General features: G+C 37.0%; 1 protein-coding gene and 1 pseudogene across 1 annotated transcript; one reads left to right on the top strand and one right to left on the bottom strand.

Moving 5' to 3' along the window:
• Positions 1-2,829: 2,829 nt before the first annotated feature.
• LOC110288868 (vomeronasal type-1 receptor 90-like) lies at positions 2,830-3,751 on the bottom strand (annotated as a pseudogene).
• Positions 3,752-13,393: 9,642 nt separating this feature from the next.
• On the top strand, positions 13,394-17,917 carry LOC110296881 (vomeronasal type-1 receptor 100-like). The gene is made up of 4 exons (XM_021165679.2): positions 13,394-13,543; positions 15,470-15,635; positions 15,709-15,799; positions 16,415-17,917. The coding sequence occupies exon 4, from the start codon at positions 16,467-16,469 to the stop codon at positions 17,364-17,366; it is 900 nt and encodes a 299-aa protein (XP_021021338.1). The 5' UTR covers positions 13,394-13,543; positions 15,470-15,635; positions 15,709-15,799; positions 16,415-16,466; the 3' UTR covers positions 17,367-17,917.
• Positions 17,918-18,457: the final 540 nt, after the last annotated feature.

Raw genomic sequence — 18,457 nt, 5'->3', positions numbered from 1 at the left:
GATTATCTCAAGTATTTGCTGCCCTCAATATATCTGATTAGAGCCTGTTCTTCTTATAATTCCAGTTGATTCAGGATTCCTCAGAGTCCAGCTTTCTCTGTGATCCTTTGATTGTGAGCTCCTGTCACTGATATTCTGGCTCAGAGTTCTTGGCTGTCAAGCTTCCTCTGAGACCCTGAAATACTGGTGTGACCCAGCCCCTGTTATCCTGGGATCCTGTTATCCTAAGATCCTGAGCGTGTTACAGTGCCTGGAAGTGGTGTCTCCTTTGAGGACTGTGAAGATGTATGGTCTGTTTGAAACCAAGGTAAATCAGTACTGTTCAAAAGGAACCTGAACCTCTGGTCAGGAAAGGCTCTGGTGTCCTTGTTCCTGCTGTCATGGGCCTGTAACAATTGGATTGGAACTGATGTTGTTTTCCACTAACCAGTTATCCTAAGATTGTGTGGAGAGTCCTCTGGGGACTCTAGGAGTGTCCGCTGATTCTTTGCCCAAGGTGACCCTGACCAGGGGCTGGTGCCAACCAGAATTGACTTGTGCCCCTGTCCAGGCCAGTTTTCTGCTTCTGTACTACTGTCTCAGGTCCTGCGCAGTAAGATTGGAACGATGTTGTGTTCTGCTCACCAGTGATCCTAAGATCGCATGGAGAGTCCTAGGGACTGTGGGGGTATCCATTGACTCCTTGCCCTAGGTGACCCGGTGCTGGTATGGATTAGAAGGAAATTAGTCTCTTTCTAACAGACACCAGGACAAAAAAAAAAAAAAGAAAGAAGGAAGGAAAGAAAGAAACAAACAAAGAAAGAAACAAAGAAAGAAACAAAGAAAGAAACAAAGAAGCCAAGGGATGGCACCACCCACCTTAGGCTGGACCCTCCCCAATTAAGAGGTAATTGAGAAAATGCCTGACTCACTACTATGGATCTCAGAGAGATAATTTTTCAACTAAGGATCCTTTCTCTTTGATGAATCTAGTGTTTGTAAAGTTGACAGAAAACCAGCCAGTACAGGGCTAATATCTAAAATATATAAAGAACTCCAAAACATTGACATTAAGAACTCTAACCCAATTTAAAAGTGGTGTAAATACAAAAACAGAATTTTTCAGAAGAGGAAACTCAAAGAATTATTAAACATTCCTATTCACCAGGGTAATGCAAATTAAAGCCAGCCGGGCTTCTGCATGTCTTTAATTCCAGCACTTGGGAGGGAGAGGCAGGCAGATTTCTGACTTCGAGGCCAGCCTAATCTACATCTACAGAGTGAGTTCCAGGACAGCCAGAGCTATACAGAGAAATCCTGTCTCGAAAAACCAAAAAAAAAAAAAAAAAAAAACATCTACTTTGAGACATAGCCTTATACCAGACAGAATGGCCAGAGATGAATAACACTAATGACACTTCATTTCATACTGGTAAGGATGTGGAGTAAGGAGAACACTTATGAATTGCTGTTGAGAGCACACATTTCTATATACACTATGGAAATCACTTTGGTATTTCCTCAGGAAGTTGGGAACAGATCTACTTCAAGCACAGCTATACAACTTTTAGATACATACTCAAAGGACACATCATACTACAGAATCCTAAACAGTGTCCTACTAAAGAGACACTGTTTATTTATAATATACAGAATTTGAAAACATTCTCAATCTACCTATTAATAAATGAGTAACAAAAGTGTGGTTCATTTAAACAATAAGACAATACTCAGCTGTTAAAAATAATGGAATTTGCAGATCAAAGAGTAAATCTAGAAAAAGTAATTCTGGGTGACGTAAAAGAACCGAGAACAAGTGGTCGTTTATATGTGGATTTTAGTTATTAAGTCTCTGATTAGCAAGCTATAACCCATATACTCATAGGACTTAGTTATAGCATTCGGGAATAAGGGGAAGGTTGGTTCTCCCTAAGAAAAGAAAACACACTAGACAGGTATGGATGGATGAGGGGAACTGAAATGAGAGTGTGAAGCAGAATGGGAAAGATGGTACAGAAAGTGAAAGTGGGAAGGGGCAGCAAATAATAAGGAACATTTTGATTGGTGTGAGATGACCCACAAAGTATACATGAACATACCTCCTTTGTCTGTGCACATACATATAAGCATACACATATTCACAAAAACACATTCTACATATGTTTCTGTATATAAATAATTTTTATTTACCAACATTATTTCAATAAATATGGATAAAATGAAGTGCAAATAAACAGATATAAGAAAGTTTCATATGATATTAACTACATAACTGTGTTAACAAATGGGAAATATAAATTCACATTAATTTTTTGAACAAGAGAAAGGTGAATAAATAAACAGAATTAAATATACAATTATAAATAAATATTACCAATGAGTGTATATTAAAATGGTTTCAACGAAAAAGCTTCCAAAATAACTATCAGAGAGGAAATTCTTTTGAATAATCTCAGTATCAAGGACACTTTTATGATAAAGTGAAAGTACAAGAAAAGAGAATTCATGTGGAAAGAACAATGTATGCTGTACAACGAACTTAAGTTTATAGGACTTGGCATCAGTAATGTCAAAAGAATATAAATATAAATGTATATATATATATATAATACTACACATTTTATTTGAATCATATGAAGAATGTCACTTTGTTACTTGAACAATTGAAGTTAAAGAAGAATTTGTAATTTAGAAAAAGCATAATTATTTGGGCACAGCACTTATGATCATTTGAAACTGCAGTTCTGGGACAACCAACGATCTCTTCAGACCTTTGAATTTCTGGAATGCACACATGCATACATGCTGGTATTACACTAGTACATGTAAATAAAAATACGTGGATAATTTTTAGAGGAAGAGAAATAATATTTTTTTAGATAATCTACTGGAACTTGGAGTGAAATTTTTTAGTATACGGATTATTCTCTTATACCAAAGCTATACCAAAGGAGCAATTGTGGGATAGGCATACATCACAAACTGCTGAACAGTCAGGATGACTGACTCATACATCCAAAACAGGATTGAGGTGAATGAGATGATGAAGTCCAACCAGTACATAACCACAAAGGAAACTACTAGCAGCAAGATGGTCTGGGTGGCCCTTTTCTCAGGGGATGCTCTCAGGTAGCTGATGCTATGAAAATGCTTACATTGCCTCTAATGTCTGCATAAGATAACCACCATGTATGTACTTGTGATCAGCATGACTCCTACAAGACATATATCTCTGGACATTGTTACTGTTAAAATCAACCCCCTGATGATGTAGTTCATGGGGAAGAGTGAGCAGGATTTAGTGACCTTCATCTGGTGGTTTTCACATTGATAAAACCAGCAACATGGAAGATCCACCTACTACTGAATGACAAATTGAAAGACCAGAGATAGAAAAAAGCATAGATGAAGTGTTTTTTTACTTTACTCTTAAATTTTGCCAAGAGGTACTGGGACTGATTGGGATAGCCTAGGATACACTCAAGAGGCAGGTGATGCAGATAGAGAGGCCTCTCATCACCCTGTTTATGTAAAAAGTTGTCTTACATTTGATGCCATTCCCAAATTTTAGTGACTCCAATATGTTTGCAAGCAAGTTATCCCCTTCACTGAGGATCATCATTATGTGAATGAAGGTAAGTTGACAGGAGATCAGGTCCATGGGCTTAGATCTGTTAACTAGGATTATGAAATTATAGAAAAAAAGGAAAACGATATTTGGTAGGAGTTCAAGTCCAGCTTAGATATAAAAGGCATTCCCAAATGAGGACATAAGTGGAGAGTGTAATTACCCTAAGAGCATAGTAGAACTGTAATTCATATATCTGGGAAAAAATGTATACAGGAAATGTGTGATTCATTGGGAATTGTGTCTATCTATGTAATTATTCTATTTTTCTACTAATTCTTCAGTAACCTGTTGCTTCAAGTTTTGATATTCCACAATGTAAATCACAGCCTACATATCTATATACCACCCATGTATTTCCTGGGTATAAATATTGTAGATAACAAATGCCTTCACGGGCATATTTGTACAGAATGAACACTGTCTCATGCACCTTAGTCTAATGCCTTAGAAATCCAGTTGTACTGATTTCAGTTGTCTCATTGTATAGGAAACACCTAAAACAGTAGTGATTAGTAGAGAATATTAATCACATTCATGAAACTGAACATAATGTACAGTGGTTTGGAAAAAAATTTAAAAATGTAATCCAAAATACCAGGCAAGTCTACCTCATATTCCATAATTTTACTATGTTCTATGCATATTTTGACTAATAATTTTGATTAAATCACAGAAATAATTTATGATTATTTTAATATTTTAATCACCAAAAGGTCTATCTCAATTAATCTTTTTTAATGTATTTTTTCTCCATGAAAGTTCACATCCTCAGAATCTACAATTGAAGGCAAAGACAGGTACATTGGAAGACCAGTAGAGTACTTTTCACATCCTGTTAATTATGTAAGTATTGTAGTTATAAATGGTCCTAGGTGGATTCCAGTTCACTTCCCATCACATTAAAACCTTTTGTGAACTCCAATTAAGAATTAAAGAACTACTCCCAGCTGTCAAGACAAGTAAATCACTAACAATATGATTCCTCGTGGCTTTTTCTAGCCATCCATGCTGTTATTTTACCTAACTACTCTCTTCTTTATGTTTATCTCTCACACCATTACCTTAGAACCCATCCATTTTCCCATTTTTGTATTTGACAAATTGTGTCCTGTTATTCGTCCTTACCTTCTTCTCCACTTTTTCTGTATGTATCTGCCACCTCCCTACTAAGTAGCAGTGTCTTTCCCATTTCCTTGATCAGATACTTGTATCCTGGAATTCTGCTTTCTATTGCTCAACACTCACCCCTATCTGACAGTGGTTCAGTTTTGCTTTCCTTTTTTCCATAGTTTCTAAGGATTACATAATCATACATGATGATGAGGAGTCAGGAGCCTCCAAGAAGAGAGAACATGTGACATTATGAAAACACTATTTCCCACACATTATGATGAACTTGTATTGCTGAAGATGACCACATGATGATTCTGTTTGGGAATTCCTGTATTAGATTCTTTCCCATCCAGTCAAAAACAAGGTTGCAAGTATTATCATATGTCATCAAGACCCAGAAATTTTTACAGTTTCACTCAACAGTCTTACCTTTGATACTTATGTAAATTACTTGCTCTAGTTACCAGAATCAATTTACTATTTTTTGTTTAATTTTTAATATTTTATTACGTATTTTCCTCAATTACATTTCCAATTCTATCATCCCAAAAGTCCCCCATACCCCGCCACTTCTCTACCCACCATTTCCCATTTGATTTTTTTTTTTTTTTTTTGCCCCAGCATTCCCATGTACTGGGGCATATAAAGTTTATGTGTCCAATGGGCCTCTCTTTCCAGTGATGGCCGACTTGGCCATCTTTTGATACATATGCAGCTAGAGTCAAGAGCTCCAGGGTACTGATTAGTTCATAATGTTGTTCCACCTATAGGGTTGCAGATCCCTTTAGCTCCTTGGGTACTTTCTCTAGCTCCTCCATTGGGAGCCCTGTGATCCATCCAATAGCTGACTGTGAGCATCCACTTCTGTGTTTGCTAGGCCCCGGCATAGTCTCACAAGAAACAGCTATATCTGGGTCCTTTCAGCAAAATCTTGCTAGTGTATGCAATGGTGTCAGCATTTGGAAGCTGATTATGGGGTGGATCCCCGGATATGGCAGTCTATATGGTCCATCCGTTTGTCACAGCTCCAAACTTTGTCTCTGTAACTCCTTCCATGGGTATTTTGTTCGCAGTACTAAGAAAGGGCACAGTGTCCACACTTTGGTCTTCATTCTTCTTGAGTTTCATGCGTTTAGCAAATTATATCTTATATCTTGGGTATCCTAAGTTTTGGGCTAATATCCACTTATCAGTGAGTACATATTGTGTGAGTTCCTTTGTGATTGTGTTACCTCACACAGGATGATGCCCTCCAGGTCCATTTTTTACGTAGGAATTTCATAAATTCATTTTTTTAATAGCTGAGTAGTACTACATTGTGTAAATGCACTACACTTTCTGTATCCATTCCTCTGTTGAGGGGCATCTGGGTTCTTTCCAACCTCTGTCTATTATAAATAGGGCTGCTATGAACATAGTGGAGCATGTGTCCTTCTTACCGGTTGGGACAACTTCTGGATATATGCCCAGGAGAGATATTGCTAGATCCTCCGGTAGTACTATGTCCAATTTTCTAAGGATCTGCCAGACTGATTTCCAGAGTGGTTGTAAAAGCTTACAATCCCACCAACAATGGAGGAGTGTTCCTCTTTCTCCACATCCTTGCCAGAATCTGCTGTCACCAGAATTTTTGATCTTAACCATTCTGACTGGTATGAGGTGGAATCTCAGGGTTGTTTTGATTTGCATTTCTTTGCTGATGTTGAACATTTTTTCAGGTGCTTCTCTGCCATTGGGTATTCCTCAGGTGAGAATTCTTTGTTCAGTTTTGAGCCCCATTTTTTAATGGGGTTATTTGATTTTCTGGAGTCCACCTTCTTGAGTGCTTTATATATATTGGATATTAGTCCCCTATCTGATTTAGGATAGGTAAAGATACTTTCCCAATCTGTTGGTGGTCTTTTGGTCTTATTGACGGTGTCTTTTACCTTGCAGAAGCTTTGCAGTTTCATGAGGTCCCATTTGTCAATTCTCGATCTTACAGTGCAAGCCATTGCTGTTCTATTCAGGAATTTTTCCCCTATGCCCATATCTTCAAAGCTTTTCCCCACTTTCTCCTCTATAAGTTTCAGTGTCTCTGCTTTTATATGAAGTTCCTTGATCCACTTAGATTTGACCTTGGTACAAGGAGAAAGGAATGGAACAATTCGCATTCTTCTACATGATAACAACCAGTTGTGCCAGCACCATTTGTTGAAAATGCAGTCTTTCTTCCACTGGAAGGTTTTAGCTCCCTTGTTAAAGATCAAGTGACCATAGGTGTGTGGGTTGATTTCTGGGTGTTCAATTCCATTCCATTGGTCTATTTGTCTGTCACTATACCAGTACCATGCAGTTTTTATCACAATTGCTCTGTAGTAAAGCTTTAGGTCAGGCATGGTGATTCCACCAGAGGTTCTTTTATCCCTGAGCAGAGTTTTTGCTATCCTAGGTGTTTTGTTTTACCAGATGAATTTGCAGATTGCTCTTTCTAATTCATTAAAGAATTGAGTTGGAATTTTGATGGGGATTGCATTGAATCTGTAGATTGCTTTTGGCAAGATAGCCATTTTTACAATGTTTATCCTGCCAATCCTTGAGCATGGGAGATCTTTCCATCTTCTGAGATCTTCTTTAATTTCTTTCTTCAGAGACTTGAAGTTCTTATCATACAGATCTTTCACTTCCTTAGTTAGAGTCACGCCAAGATATTTTATATTATTTGTGACCATTGAGAAGGGTGTTGTTTCCCTAATTTCTTTCTCAGCCTGTTTATTCTTTGTGTAGAGAAAGGCCATTGACTTGTTTGAGTTATTTTTATATCCAGCTACTTCACCGAAGCTGTTTATAAGGTTTAGGAGTTCTCTGGTGGAATTTTTAGGGTCACTTATATATACTATCATATCATCTGCAAAAGGTGATATTTTGACTTCATCTTTTCTAATTTGTATCCCTTTGATCTCCTTTTGTTGTCACATTGCTCTGGCTAGGACTTCAAGTACAATGTTGAATAGGTAGGGAGAAAGTGGAGAGCCTTGTCTTGTCCCTGATTGTAGTGGGATTGCTTCAAGCTTCTCACCATTTACTTTTATGTTGGCTACTGGTTTGCTGTAGATGGCTTTTATCATGGTTAGGTGTGGGCCTTGAATTCCTGATCTTTCCAAGACTTTTACCATGAATGGGTGTTGGATCTTGTCGAAAGGTTTTCCACGTCTAACGAGATGATCATGTGGTTTTTGTCTTTGAGTTTGTTTATATAATGGATTACGTTGATGGATTTCCATATATTAAACCTTCCCTGCATCCCTGGAATAAAACCTACTTGGTCAGTATGGATGATTGCTTTAATGTGTTCTTGGATTCGGTTAGTGAGAATATTTTTGCATCTATATTCATAAGGGAAATTGGTCTGAATTTCTCTATCTTTGTTGGATCTTTCTGTGGTTTAGGTATCAGAGTAATTGTGGCTTCATAGAATGAGTTGGGTAGAGTTCCTTCTACTTTTATTTTGTGGAATAGTTTGTGCAGAACTGGAATTAAATCTTCTTTGAAGGTCTGGTAGACCTCTGCACTAAACCCATCACGGTCCTGGGCTTTTTTTGGCTGGGAGACTATTAATGACTGCTTCTATTTCTTTAGGGGATATTGGACTGTTTATATCGTTAACTTGATCCTGATTTAATTTTAGTACCTGGTTTCTGTCTAGAAATTTGTCCATTTCGTCTAGGTTTTCCAGTTTGGTTGAGTGTAGCCTTTTGTAGAAGGATCTGATGGTGTTTTGGATTTCTTCAGGATCTCTTGTTATGTCTCCCTTTTGATTTCTGATTTTGTTAATTAGGATGTTGTCCCTGTGCCCTCTAGTGACTCTAGTCTAAGGGTTTATCTATCTTGTTGATTTTCTCAAAAAACCAACTCCTTGTTTGTTTAAATCTTTGAATAGTTTTTCTTGTTTCTACTTGGTTGATTTCAGCCCTGAGTTTGATTATTTCCTGCTGTCTACTCCTCTTGGGTGAATTTTCTTCCTTTTTTTCTAGAGCTTTCAGATGTGTTGTCAAGCTGCTAGTGTGTGCTCTCTCTAGTTTCTTTTTGGAGGCACTCAGAGCTATGAGTTTCCCTCTTAGAAATGCCTTCATTGTGTCCCATACGTTTGGGTATGTTGTGGCTTCATTTTCATTAAACTCTAAAAAGTCTTTCATTTCTTTCTTTATTCCTTCCTTGATCAAGGTATCATTGAGAAGAGTGTTGTTCAGTTTCCACGTGAATGTTGGCTTTCTATTATTTATGTTGTTATTAAAGATCAGCCTTAATCCATGGTGGTCTGATAGGATGCATGGGACAATTTCAATATTTATTATCTGTTCAGGCCTGTTTTGTGACCAATTATATGGTCAATTTTGGAGAAGGTCCCGTGAGGTGCTGAGAAGAAGGTATATCCTTTTGTTTTAGGATAAAATATTCTGTAGATATCTGTTAAGTCCATTTGTTTCATCACTTCTGTTAGTTTCACTGTGTCCCTGTTTAGTTTCTGTTTCCATGATCTGTCCATTGATGAAAGTGGTGTGTTGAAGTCTCCCACTATGATTGTTTTAGGTGCAATGAGTGCTTTGAGCATTACTAAAGTGTCTTTAATGAATGTGGCTGCCCTTGTATTTGGAGCATAGATATTCAGAATTTAGAGTTCCTCTTGGATTATTTTACCTTTGATGAGTATGAAGTGTCCCTCCTTGTCTTTTTTGATAACTTTGGGTTGAAAGCAATATTATTCGATATTAGAATGACTACTCCAGCTTGTTTCTTCATACCATTTGCATGGAAAATTGTTTTCCACCCTTTCACTCTGAGGTGGTGTCTGTCTTTTTCCCTGAGATGGGTTTCCTGTAAGCAGCAGAATGTTGGGTCCTGTTTGTGTAGCCAGTCTGTTAGTCTATGTCTTTTTATTGGGGGAATTGAGTCCATTAATATTAAGAGGTATTAAGTAAAAGTAATTGTTGCTTCCTTTTATTTTTGTTGTTAGAGTTGGCATTCTGTTCTTGTGGCTGTCTTCTTTTTGGTTTGTTGAGGGATTACTTTCTTGCTTTTTTTAGGGCGTTATTTCCGTCCTTGTATTGGTTATTTTCTGTTATTATCCTTTGAAGGGCTGGATTCATGGAGAAATAATGTGTGGATTTGGTTTTGTCGTGGAATACTTTGGTTTCTCCATCTATGGTAATTGAGAGTTTGGCCAGGTATAGTAGCCTGGACTGGCATTTGTGTTCTCTTAGTGTCTGTATGACATCTGTCCAGGTTCTGCTGGCTTTCATAGTATCTGGTGAAAAGTCTGGTGTAATTTTGATAGGCCTACCTTTATATGTTACTTGACCTTTCTCCCTTACTGCTTTTAATATTCTATCTTTATTTAGTGCATTTGATGTTCTGATTATTATGTGTTGGGAAGAATTTCTTTTCTGGTCCAGTCTATTTGGAGTTGTGTAGACTTCTTGTATGATCATGTGCATCTCTTTCTTTAGGTTTGGGAAGTTTTCTTCTATAATTTTGTTGAAGATATTTGCCGGTCCTTTCAATTGAAAATCTTCATCCTCATCAACTCCTATTATCCTTAGGTTTGGTCTTCTCCTTGTGTCCTGTATTTCCTGGATGTTTTGAGTTAGGATCCTTTTGCGTTTGTATTTTCTTTGATTGTTGTGCAGATTTTCTCTATGGAATCTTCTGTACCTGAGAAGGATTTCTCTATGGAATCTTCTGTTGCTGATGCCCATATCTATGGTTCCAGATTTCTTTCCTAGGGTTTCTATCTCCAGCGTTGCTTCACTTTGGGTTTTCTTTATTGTGTCTACTTCCCTTTTTAGGTCTAGTATGGTTTTTTTCATTTCCATCACCTGTTTGGATGTGTTTTCCTGTTTTTCTTTAAGGACTTCTACCTGTTTGGTTGTGTTATCCTGTTTTTCTTTAAGGACTTGTAACTCTTTAGCAGTGTTCTCCTGTATTTCTTTAAGTGAGCTATTAAAGTCCTTCTTGATGTCCTCTACCATCATCATGAGATATGCTTTTAAATTCAGGTCTAGCTTTTCGGTTGTGTTAGGGTGCCCAGGACTAGGTGGGATGGGAGTGCTGCATTCTGATGATGGTGAGTGTTCTTGATTTCAGTTAGTAGGATTCTTACATTTGCCTTTCGCCATCTGGTAATCTCTGGAGCTAGTTGTTATAGTTGTCTCTGGTTAAAGCTTGTTCCTCAGGTGATTATGTTAACCTCTATCAGCAGATCTGGGTGATTAGCTCTCTCCTTAGTTTCAGTGGTCAGAGTATTCTCTCCAGGCAAGCTCTCCTCTTGCAGGGAAGGTGCACAGATATCTGGTGTTCGAACCTGCCTCCTGGCAGAATTTGTGTTCCACTCACCAGAGTTCTTAAGATCCCATGGAGGGTTCTTTGAGGACCTTGGTGGTGTCCAGAATCTCCACACACAAGGAACCCTGGTGCTGGAGTGGACTAGAAGGAACTCGTGCCCCTGATCAGGCTGGGTTATGTACTTCCTTAATTAATGCAGTCTCAGGTCCCGAATGAGTGGATTGGAGCAGAAGCTGTGTTCCACTCACCAGAGGTCTTAGGATCCCGTGGGGGATCCCGTGTGGGTCCTTGCGGGTGTCCGGAGACCCTCCAGGCCAGGAACCTTGGTGCTGCAGTGGACCAGAAGGGACTTGTGCTCCTGATCAGGCCGGTTATCTGCTTCCCTAGTTAATGCAGTCTCGAGTCCCGTGCGATTGGATTGGAGCAGATACTGTGTTCCACTCACCAGAGGTCTTAGGATCCCGTGAGGGATCCTGTGTGGGTCCTTGCAGGTGTCCAGAGACTCAACGGGCAATGAACCCCCTTGTGCAGATTTATTAATCTATAGGGCATACAAACATAATAGATGACAAATATCAATTTTATTTTATGCTTCACCACAGTTAGTGAGTGATGGCCTAAAATCTGTGTAGCTGCTCAGAGAGCACCTAAAGTGAGTATGTGATTTTTTGGTGACAAGTGAAATTGTTGGCTAATGTACTGTCCACTGTCAACAACAAGAATAAGTCTTCAAAAATCTCAGGAAATGAAGAGCTTAAATACCCAAGCTAGTTCCATTGGATCTTTTTGAAATAGATAATCACAGCAGAAATAAACATTGGTCACTTCTTATGACAGTCTTAATTCATAGCAATTACCTGATATTCTTAAATAACTAAAATGGGTGAATTGTTCATTGGAAATTGAGTTCACTGCAGATAAGTTTACACACTGACTAGAATATTACAACATCACACTTATGATCTAGTATCCCCGATATGAAGCAACAGAAGCAGAGGTGTCACTGTAGAGACTTTGTGGAAGTAGTCATACTCAGAACTTCATCACAAGTTGCTTAGTCCTGGTGTTCCCCTGTACTGGGGCATATAAAATTTGCTAGACCAAGGAGCCTCTCTTCCCATTTGTAACTGGCAGGTTTTCTCTTAGATTTTTCATTCCACGTTTCCTTTTTATGTATACTTAGCATTTTAACTATAACATGCTTGGAAATTTTTGTTTACATTCTTGTCTTTTCTGTGTTTTCTCTGTGCTCCTTGTGGTATATGGGTGTCTTTGGGATGGTTTCTTTCTTTATAATTAATTTTTATAGTTACATTTCAAATGTTATCACCTTCCCAAGTTTCCCCTCTGGGACCACACTATCCCATCCTCTCTCACCCTGCTTCTATGAGTGTACTCCCACCCCCACCCACCCTTTCCCACCTCATTGCCCTGGCATTCCCCTACACCGGGGAATCAAGCCTTCATAGAACCAAGGGCCTCTCCTCCTATTGATGTCAACAATGGCATCCTCTGCTACACATGCAGCTGGAGTCATGGGTCCCTCCATGTATACTCTTTGGTTGGTGGTTTAGTTCCTGGGAGCTCTGGGTGATCTGGTTGGTTAATATTATTGTTCTTCCTATGGGGTTGCAAACACCTTCAGCTCCTTTAGTCATTTCTCTAACTTATCCATTGGGGTCCCAGTGCTTAGTTCAATGGTTGGCTGCAAGCATCTGCCACTGTATTTGTCAGATTCTAGCAGAGCCTATCAGGAGACAGCTATAACAGGGCTGGTCTCTTTTATGATTTTATGGAAGTTCTTGTGGTTGCCATTGACTTGGGTTCACTTTCCTTCACCTATGCCCATAATTTGAAGGTTGGACTTATATCATGGTATCCCACGTGCATAAAATTTTCTAGGCTTATACTCTGTCATTGAGCTACATCCCAACCACATGTCACTTTCTCCTGATAATACAGGTAGAGTACCATATCACTCTGTGCTATGTAAGAAAGATTACTTTCCTGAGTGTGTTTGGAGGAGGTGACATTTTTCTAATTTTAACACAAGAGCTATTAATTTCCAAGTGAGGCACTGAAGTCACTGTCAAGTAATTATGGAGGGGGATCATAAATGTTTTGGAAGCAGGAAGGATGTCTTGGGGAAACTAAAAATGTTTTCTACTTCTTTTAAGTGAAATATTATAATTGTTGCTTTGTTGTGTTCACAAAGACTGAGATCAGTTAATCCTCACAGACAGATGCAGCCTATAGAAAACAGCTCACACAGGAGAAACCTAGATCTCAGCTGTACCTACCCTACAGTTTTCCTGGAGTTAGGAAAGTTCACTTTTCCATTTGAGGGCACCACATTGTAACAACCTTAAGGTCAAAACTGACTTCTCCAGAGGACATAATTATTATGGGACTACAGGGAGATGAGCTGATGCCATTTCTTCCTTATAACTACTTCATAGAGACTCATTCTACAAGGATGTTTGTCAAAGGCCAAGCCTGGTAAGTGTTTCTTTTTTTTCTTCACTATGGTGAAAGCTGTAAGTAGGTGATGGAAGGAAGCAGGACATTCTGTATAAAGGATTAGATAAGTCTTTGCCTAGAATATTACTTTTTAGACAAACTGTATACTAAGCATTCAATAGATGGTTGTAGACATGAAGGCATCTGCCATAACCATTTATAAAAGAGCATAGATATCATTTAATGTGATAAACTGATTATATATGTGACAATATAAGGAGCTATTGGAAAGAGGACAAGAGCCTAGCAGAATGATGGAGAGAGATTGGGCTGGCTAAAGGGTGAAGTTCATTAATACATGTTATATATTGAATGAATATGTCATGAAAACCATCATTTTTCAATGAATGAGCATGAAAAAAGTCACTCCAAATTCAGTAATTTAGAGAGCACATCTGACAGAGAATTCTGCCAAGTGTGTACTCTATAAATTCCAATTGCTAATGGTGTTAGTTTTCAATTCCTGTAGCAAAGCACTGAAATACCTTATATGGTGAAAAGAAAGAACACACTTTTGTTTTGGTGTGCAGGAGTACATTTATAGTATTAAGCTATATTTCAATTTTACTTTGTATTTTCTCATATTAATTTTTTTCTCCAGTTAACTGTATGCATTTAATACAATGAAACTTAAGCTAGGTATATTCAAGGAATTAACTAACTTAGTGTTTTCAGTAATTTTCTAGTGTGTTATGTTTGCATTCCTTTGGAAATTCTTAGGAAAGTTTCAACTCAAGGTCTAGGAGTTTATAAGACATTGTTAACCTTATATAATAAGTTATTTTTAATATGAGAGATTTGTTTAAAGCCATGTAAACTTATTGTTCAAACATGTAAACTGTATAAGTTTTAGTAGAAAATTGAGTGTTTCTTTGAAAATGAGTTCAGTTTTAATATTTTAAGATTTCTAAATGAAAACTTTTAACATTGCTACTGGTATATTTTTCAGTAAACTCTTCATTAGCAGTGAGAAAATTAGTTGTTTTCCTCAAAGAGTATAAAATTATTTAAAGTCAAATTCAATGTTTTCTCCAATAATTACAAAACAAAATTTCTGTTATACGGCTGTATAGGTTGCTATCTCTGTCCGTAGTTTTCCTCAACACACACACACACACACACACACACACACACACACACACACACACACATTGATAATTTTTAAAAAGTGGAACAAAATATTGCCAGTTAATGTCCTTATGTGACCAGCCACATAGTATCAATACTAAAATAACCAACTGATAATTCTTGATTTTATATTTGCAATCTTTTTAGTTTCTTTTTGGTAATTCACATTAAGTGTCTGCACTGGTACAATAGGCAGGGCCAATGAATTTGATCAAGTCAATCAGAAACAAGGAACACCATCTCTATTTTCCTTAAAGTTCATTTTACTTATGTTACTTCATACACATATTTTATTTAATTCCTGTTTTCACTCATTGATTTAATGGTATTCATGTGATATGCCCTGGTCCACACTATGATATTGTTCAGTTCTTAGTCTCAGTAGTCCAATGATTTCACACACAAGCACACACACAAACACACACACACACACACACACACACATACACACTCATTCCAAGTGATCATTTTCATATATTTTCCAAAATTATGCCATGCAACCTATAATTAAGATCTGAGTATGACTAGCTCCACAAAGTCTCTGCAGTGACACTTCTGCTGCTGCTGCTTCATCTCAGGGAAATTGGCTCATAAGCATGATATTGTAATATTCTCAACAGTATCTGTGAGCTCACTGTTATGCTGCCATAAACTCAACTTCCAAAGAACAATTCACCCATTTTAGTTATTTAAGTGGATCAAGTAATAGCTATAAATTAATACCTTAGTAATAAGTGATCAGTGTTTATTTCTTCTGTCATTATCTTTTCCATAAAGATTCCATGTAATAGCATGAATGGCTAAGGTCTTCATCTCCTGAGATTTTTGAAGACTTATTCTTGTTGCTGACAGTGGACAGTACATCTGCCAACACCATGTGCCTTGTCACCTGAAAGTCACATACTCACATTACCTTCTTTCTGAGCACTGTTACTGCTTTAAGGTAATTTAAGGTAATTGTGGTAAAGCTATAACAAATTTCATACTGTCATCTATTGTGTTTGTATGTCCCTTAGATCACTAAATCTCTACAAAGCAGAAGGCAAAAATCACCATAAATTTGTAAACAGAAAGTGTTCCACAATCAAATACTATGAGAATGAGGAGGTAAGATAATCTTTCTTTAAAAATGTAGAGCTAGGTATAAAGCAGCTCTTGGGTTTTTTATTGCACATTTCTTCAGACAGTTGTCTGAACACTGCTTGTTTTTCAGTCTGAATCAACTTAATAGTGATGGCTTCCCCACTCTTATGATTTTTTTTATCAACACACTTAGGGTATCAGTACTTATAACTAAATATTACAATTTATACTACTGTGAAAGACCCCATAACTGCTGTTGTTTTTCAAGTAAAATGAGTGACTATTCTCAGTGGATGCTTATGTTAACAACTCTAGTCATAGTAGCTATAAGTCTTTTCTTGTCCACTCTCAGCTTCAGTGAACTTCAGAGAAAGATGTCACTTGATCATTTAGAAGATGTGTAATTTTATGTATGTGGCAAATATTTACAAAGCAATTGATGTGAAAAGAATTATTAAAGAACATATCTTTGAGAAAAGAAAAAATACTTCAGATTGCTATTTGTTAACTTATATTACTATTTTTATATATTATGTATATTAAATGTGCTACATTGGTAGACAAAATAGAATGATGATAGAAGCAAACTGTCCAATGAATCCCAAGTTTCACATATACACTGTTTTTTTTTTTTTACAGATATATGAAATACACTTCTACTATGCTCTTAAGATGAATAGACTCTCCACTTATGTCCTCTTTAGAGAATGTCTTTTATATCCAAGCTGGACTTGGAGTCCTAGCCAATATGTTTCTCCTTTTTTTCTATACTTCCATAATACTAGGAGACAGATCTAAGCCCATGGACCTGATCTCCTGTCAACTGACCTTCATTCACATAATGATGATCCTCAGTGAAGGAGATAACTTGCTTGCAAACATATTAGAGTCACTAAAATTTGGGAATGATGTCAAATGTAAGACAACTTTTTACATAAACAGAGTGATGAGAGGCCTCTCCATCTGCATCACGTGCCTCCTGAGTGTGTTCCAGGCTGTCACAATCAGTCCCAGTACCTCCTTGTTGGCAAAATTTAAAAATAAAGTAAAAACACACATTATTTATGCTTTTTTCTATTTTTGGTCTTTCAATTTGTCATTCAGTAGTAGGCTGATTTTCTATGTTGTTGGTTTTACCAATGTGAGTGAGACCTACCAGATGAAAGTCACTAAATCCTGCTCACTCTACCCCATGAACTACATCATCAGGGGATCGATTTTAACAGTGATAATCGCCAGGGATGTGTTTCTTGTAGGAGTCATGTTGACCACAAGCACATACATGGTGATTACCTTGTGCAGACATCAAATGCAATGCAAACATCTTCATAACATCAACTACTTAAGAGCATCCCCTGAGAAAAGGGCCACCCAGACCATCTTGCTGTTGGTAGTGTTCTTTGTGGTCATGTACTGGTTGGACTTCATCATTTCATTCACCTCAACCCTGTCATGGAAGTATGTACCCGTTGTACTGACTGTTCAGAAATTGGTGATGTATGCCTACCCCACAATAACTCCTTTAGTTCAAATCACTTCTGATAAGAGAATAATCAGTATACTGAAAAACATGCACTCCACGTTCTACTAGATTTTCTAAAAATGATTATTTCTCTTCCTTTAAAACTTATTCACTTATTTTGATTTATATGTACAAGTGTCATACCATTTCGAAATTGCATATCCTTTTTAATCTTCACTTGTTCATGTAAAACAGTGACTTTTGTCGTATTATTCAAGTAGCTTATGGTATTACATACATATATTCTTTTGATATTACAGCTGCGATATACTATAAACTTCTCAAGTTCATTGTACAGCATAATTGCTCTTTCCACATCAATTCTCTTCTTCATACTTTTTGCTTTTCTTAGAAGTGTCCTTGATGCTGAGGTTATTCAAAAGTACCTCCTCACTGATAATTGCTTTGAATGCTTTTTCCTAACACCATTTTCATCTATATTTATTCATAAATTTTAGTTAAAATTGTAGCTTTAATAATGTTTACCAGTTCAATGTTTTAAAGTTAATAATGAGTTTAATGTGAATTTATATTGTCCATTTTTAACCACAGTTACTCAATTAGTCTCATATGAAACTTTCTTAAGAGTTTTTACTTCTTCATTTCATCCAAATTTATTGAAATATTATTGATAAATAAAATTATTTACATACAGATACATATGTACAATATGGGATTTGTGAATATGCGTATTCTTGTATACATGTGCACAGACAAAGGAGGTGTGTTCATGTACATATTGTGGCCAGGAGACAACCTTGGCTGCTTTTCTTCAGATACCATTCATCTTATGGTCTGATAGTGTGTTTCTTCTGTACTTGAAGCCTACCAAATAGGCTCTAACCTAATATGAGTCTACCAGATAGGGATTCTCCTATCTCTTCCACTTCTCTTACGTGATCACTAGTGTTCATCCATACCCCACAATTTAACACTTATTTAATTCTTTTATTGGAAAAAGTATTTGCATATATTATATTCTAATTAGATTTCCCTTTCCTCTAGTTCTCCCAATTCTCCCTTATCCTCTCTCCTATCTAGATCAACCCTCTTTAAGTTTCTCCTTATTAAACAAAACAATATCTAATCAATAATAAACTAAATGACAATAATTTAAAACAACATAAAAACAAACAAAATTAGAGAAAAACATGGTAGAA

This window comes from Mus caroli, unplaced genomic scaffold, assembly GCF_978045245.1.
Source record: "Mus caroli unplaced genomic scaffold, Mus_caroli_1 scaffold_7, whole genome shotgun sequence".
Classification (NCBI taxonomy): Eukaryota; Metazoa; Chordata; class Mammalia; order Rodentia; family Muridae; genus Mus; species Mus caroli.
Note: the sequence above shows the minus strand (reverse complement) of the source record. Positions and strands in the feature narration are given on the sequence as shown.

Coding starts and splice junctions, on each gene's coding strand:
- LOC110296881 (XM_021165679.2), top strand. CDS start 16,467: ATGTCCTCTTTAGAGAATGTCTTTTATATCCAAGCTGGACTTGGAGTC.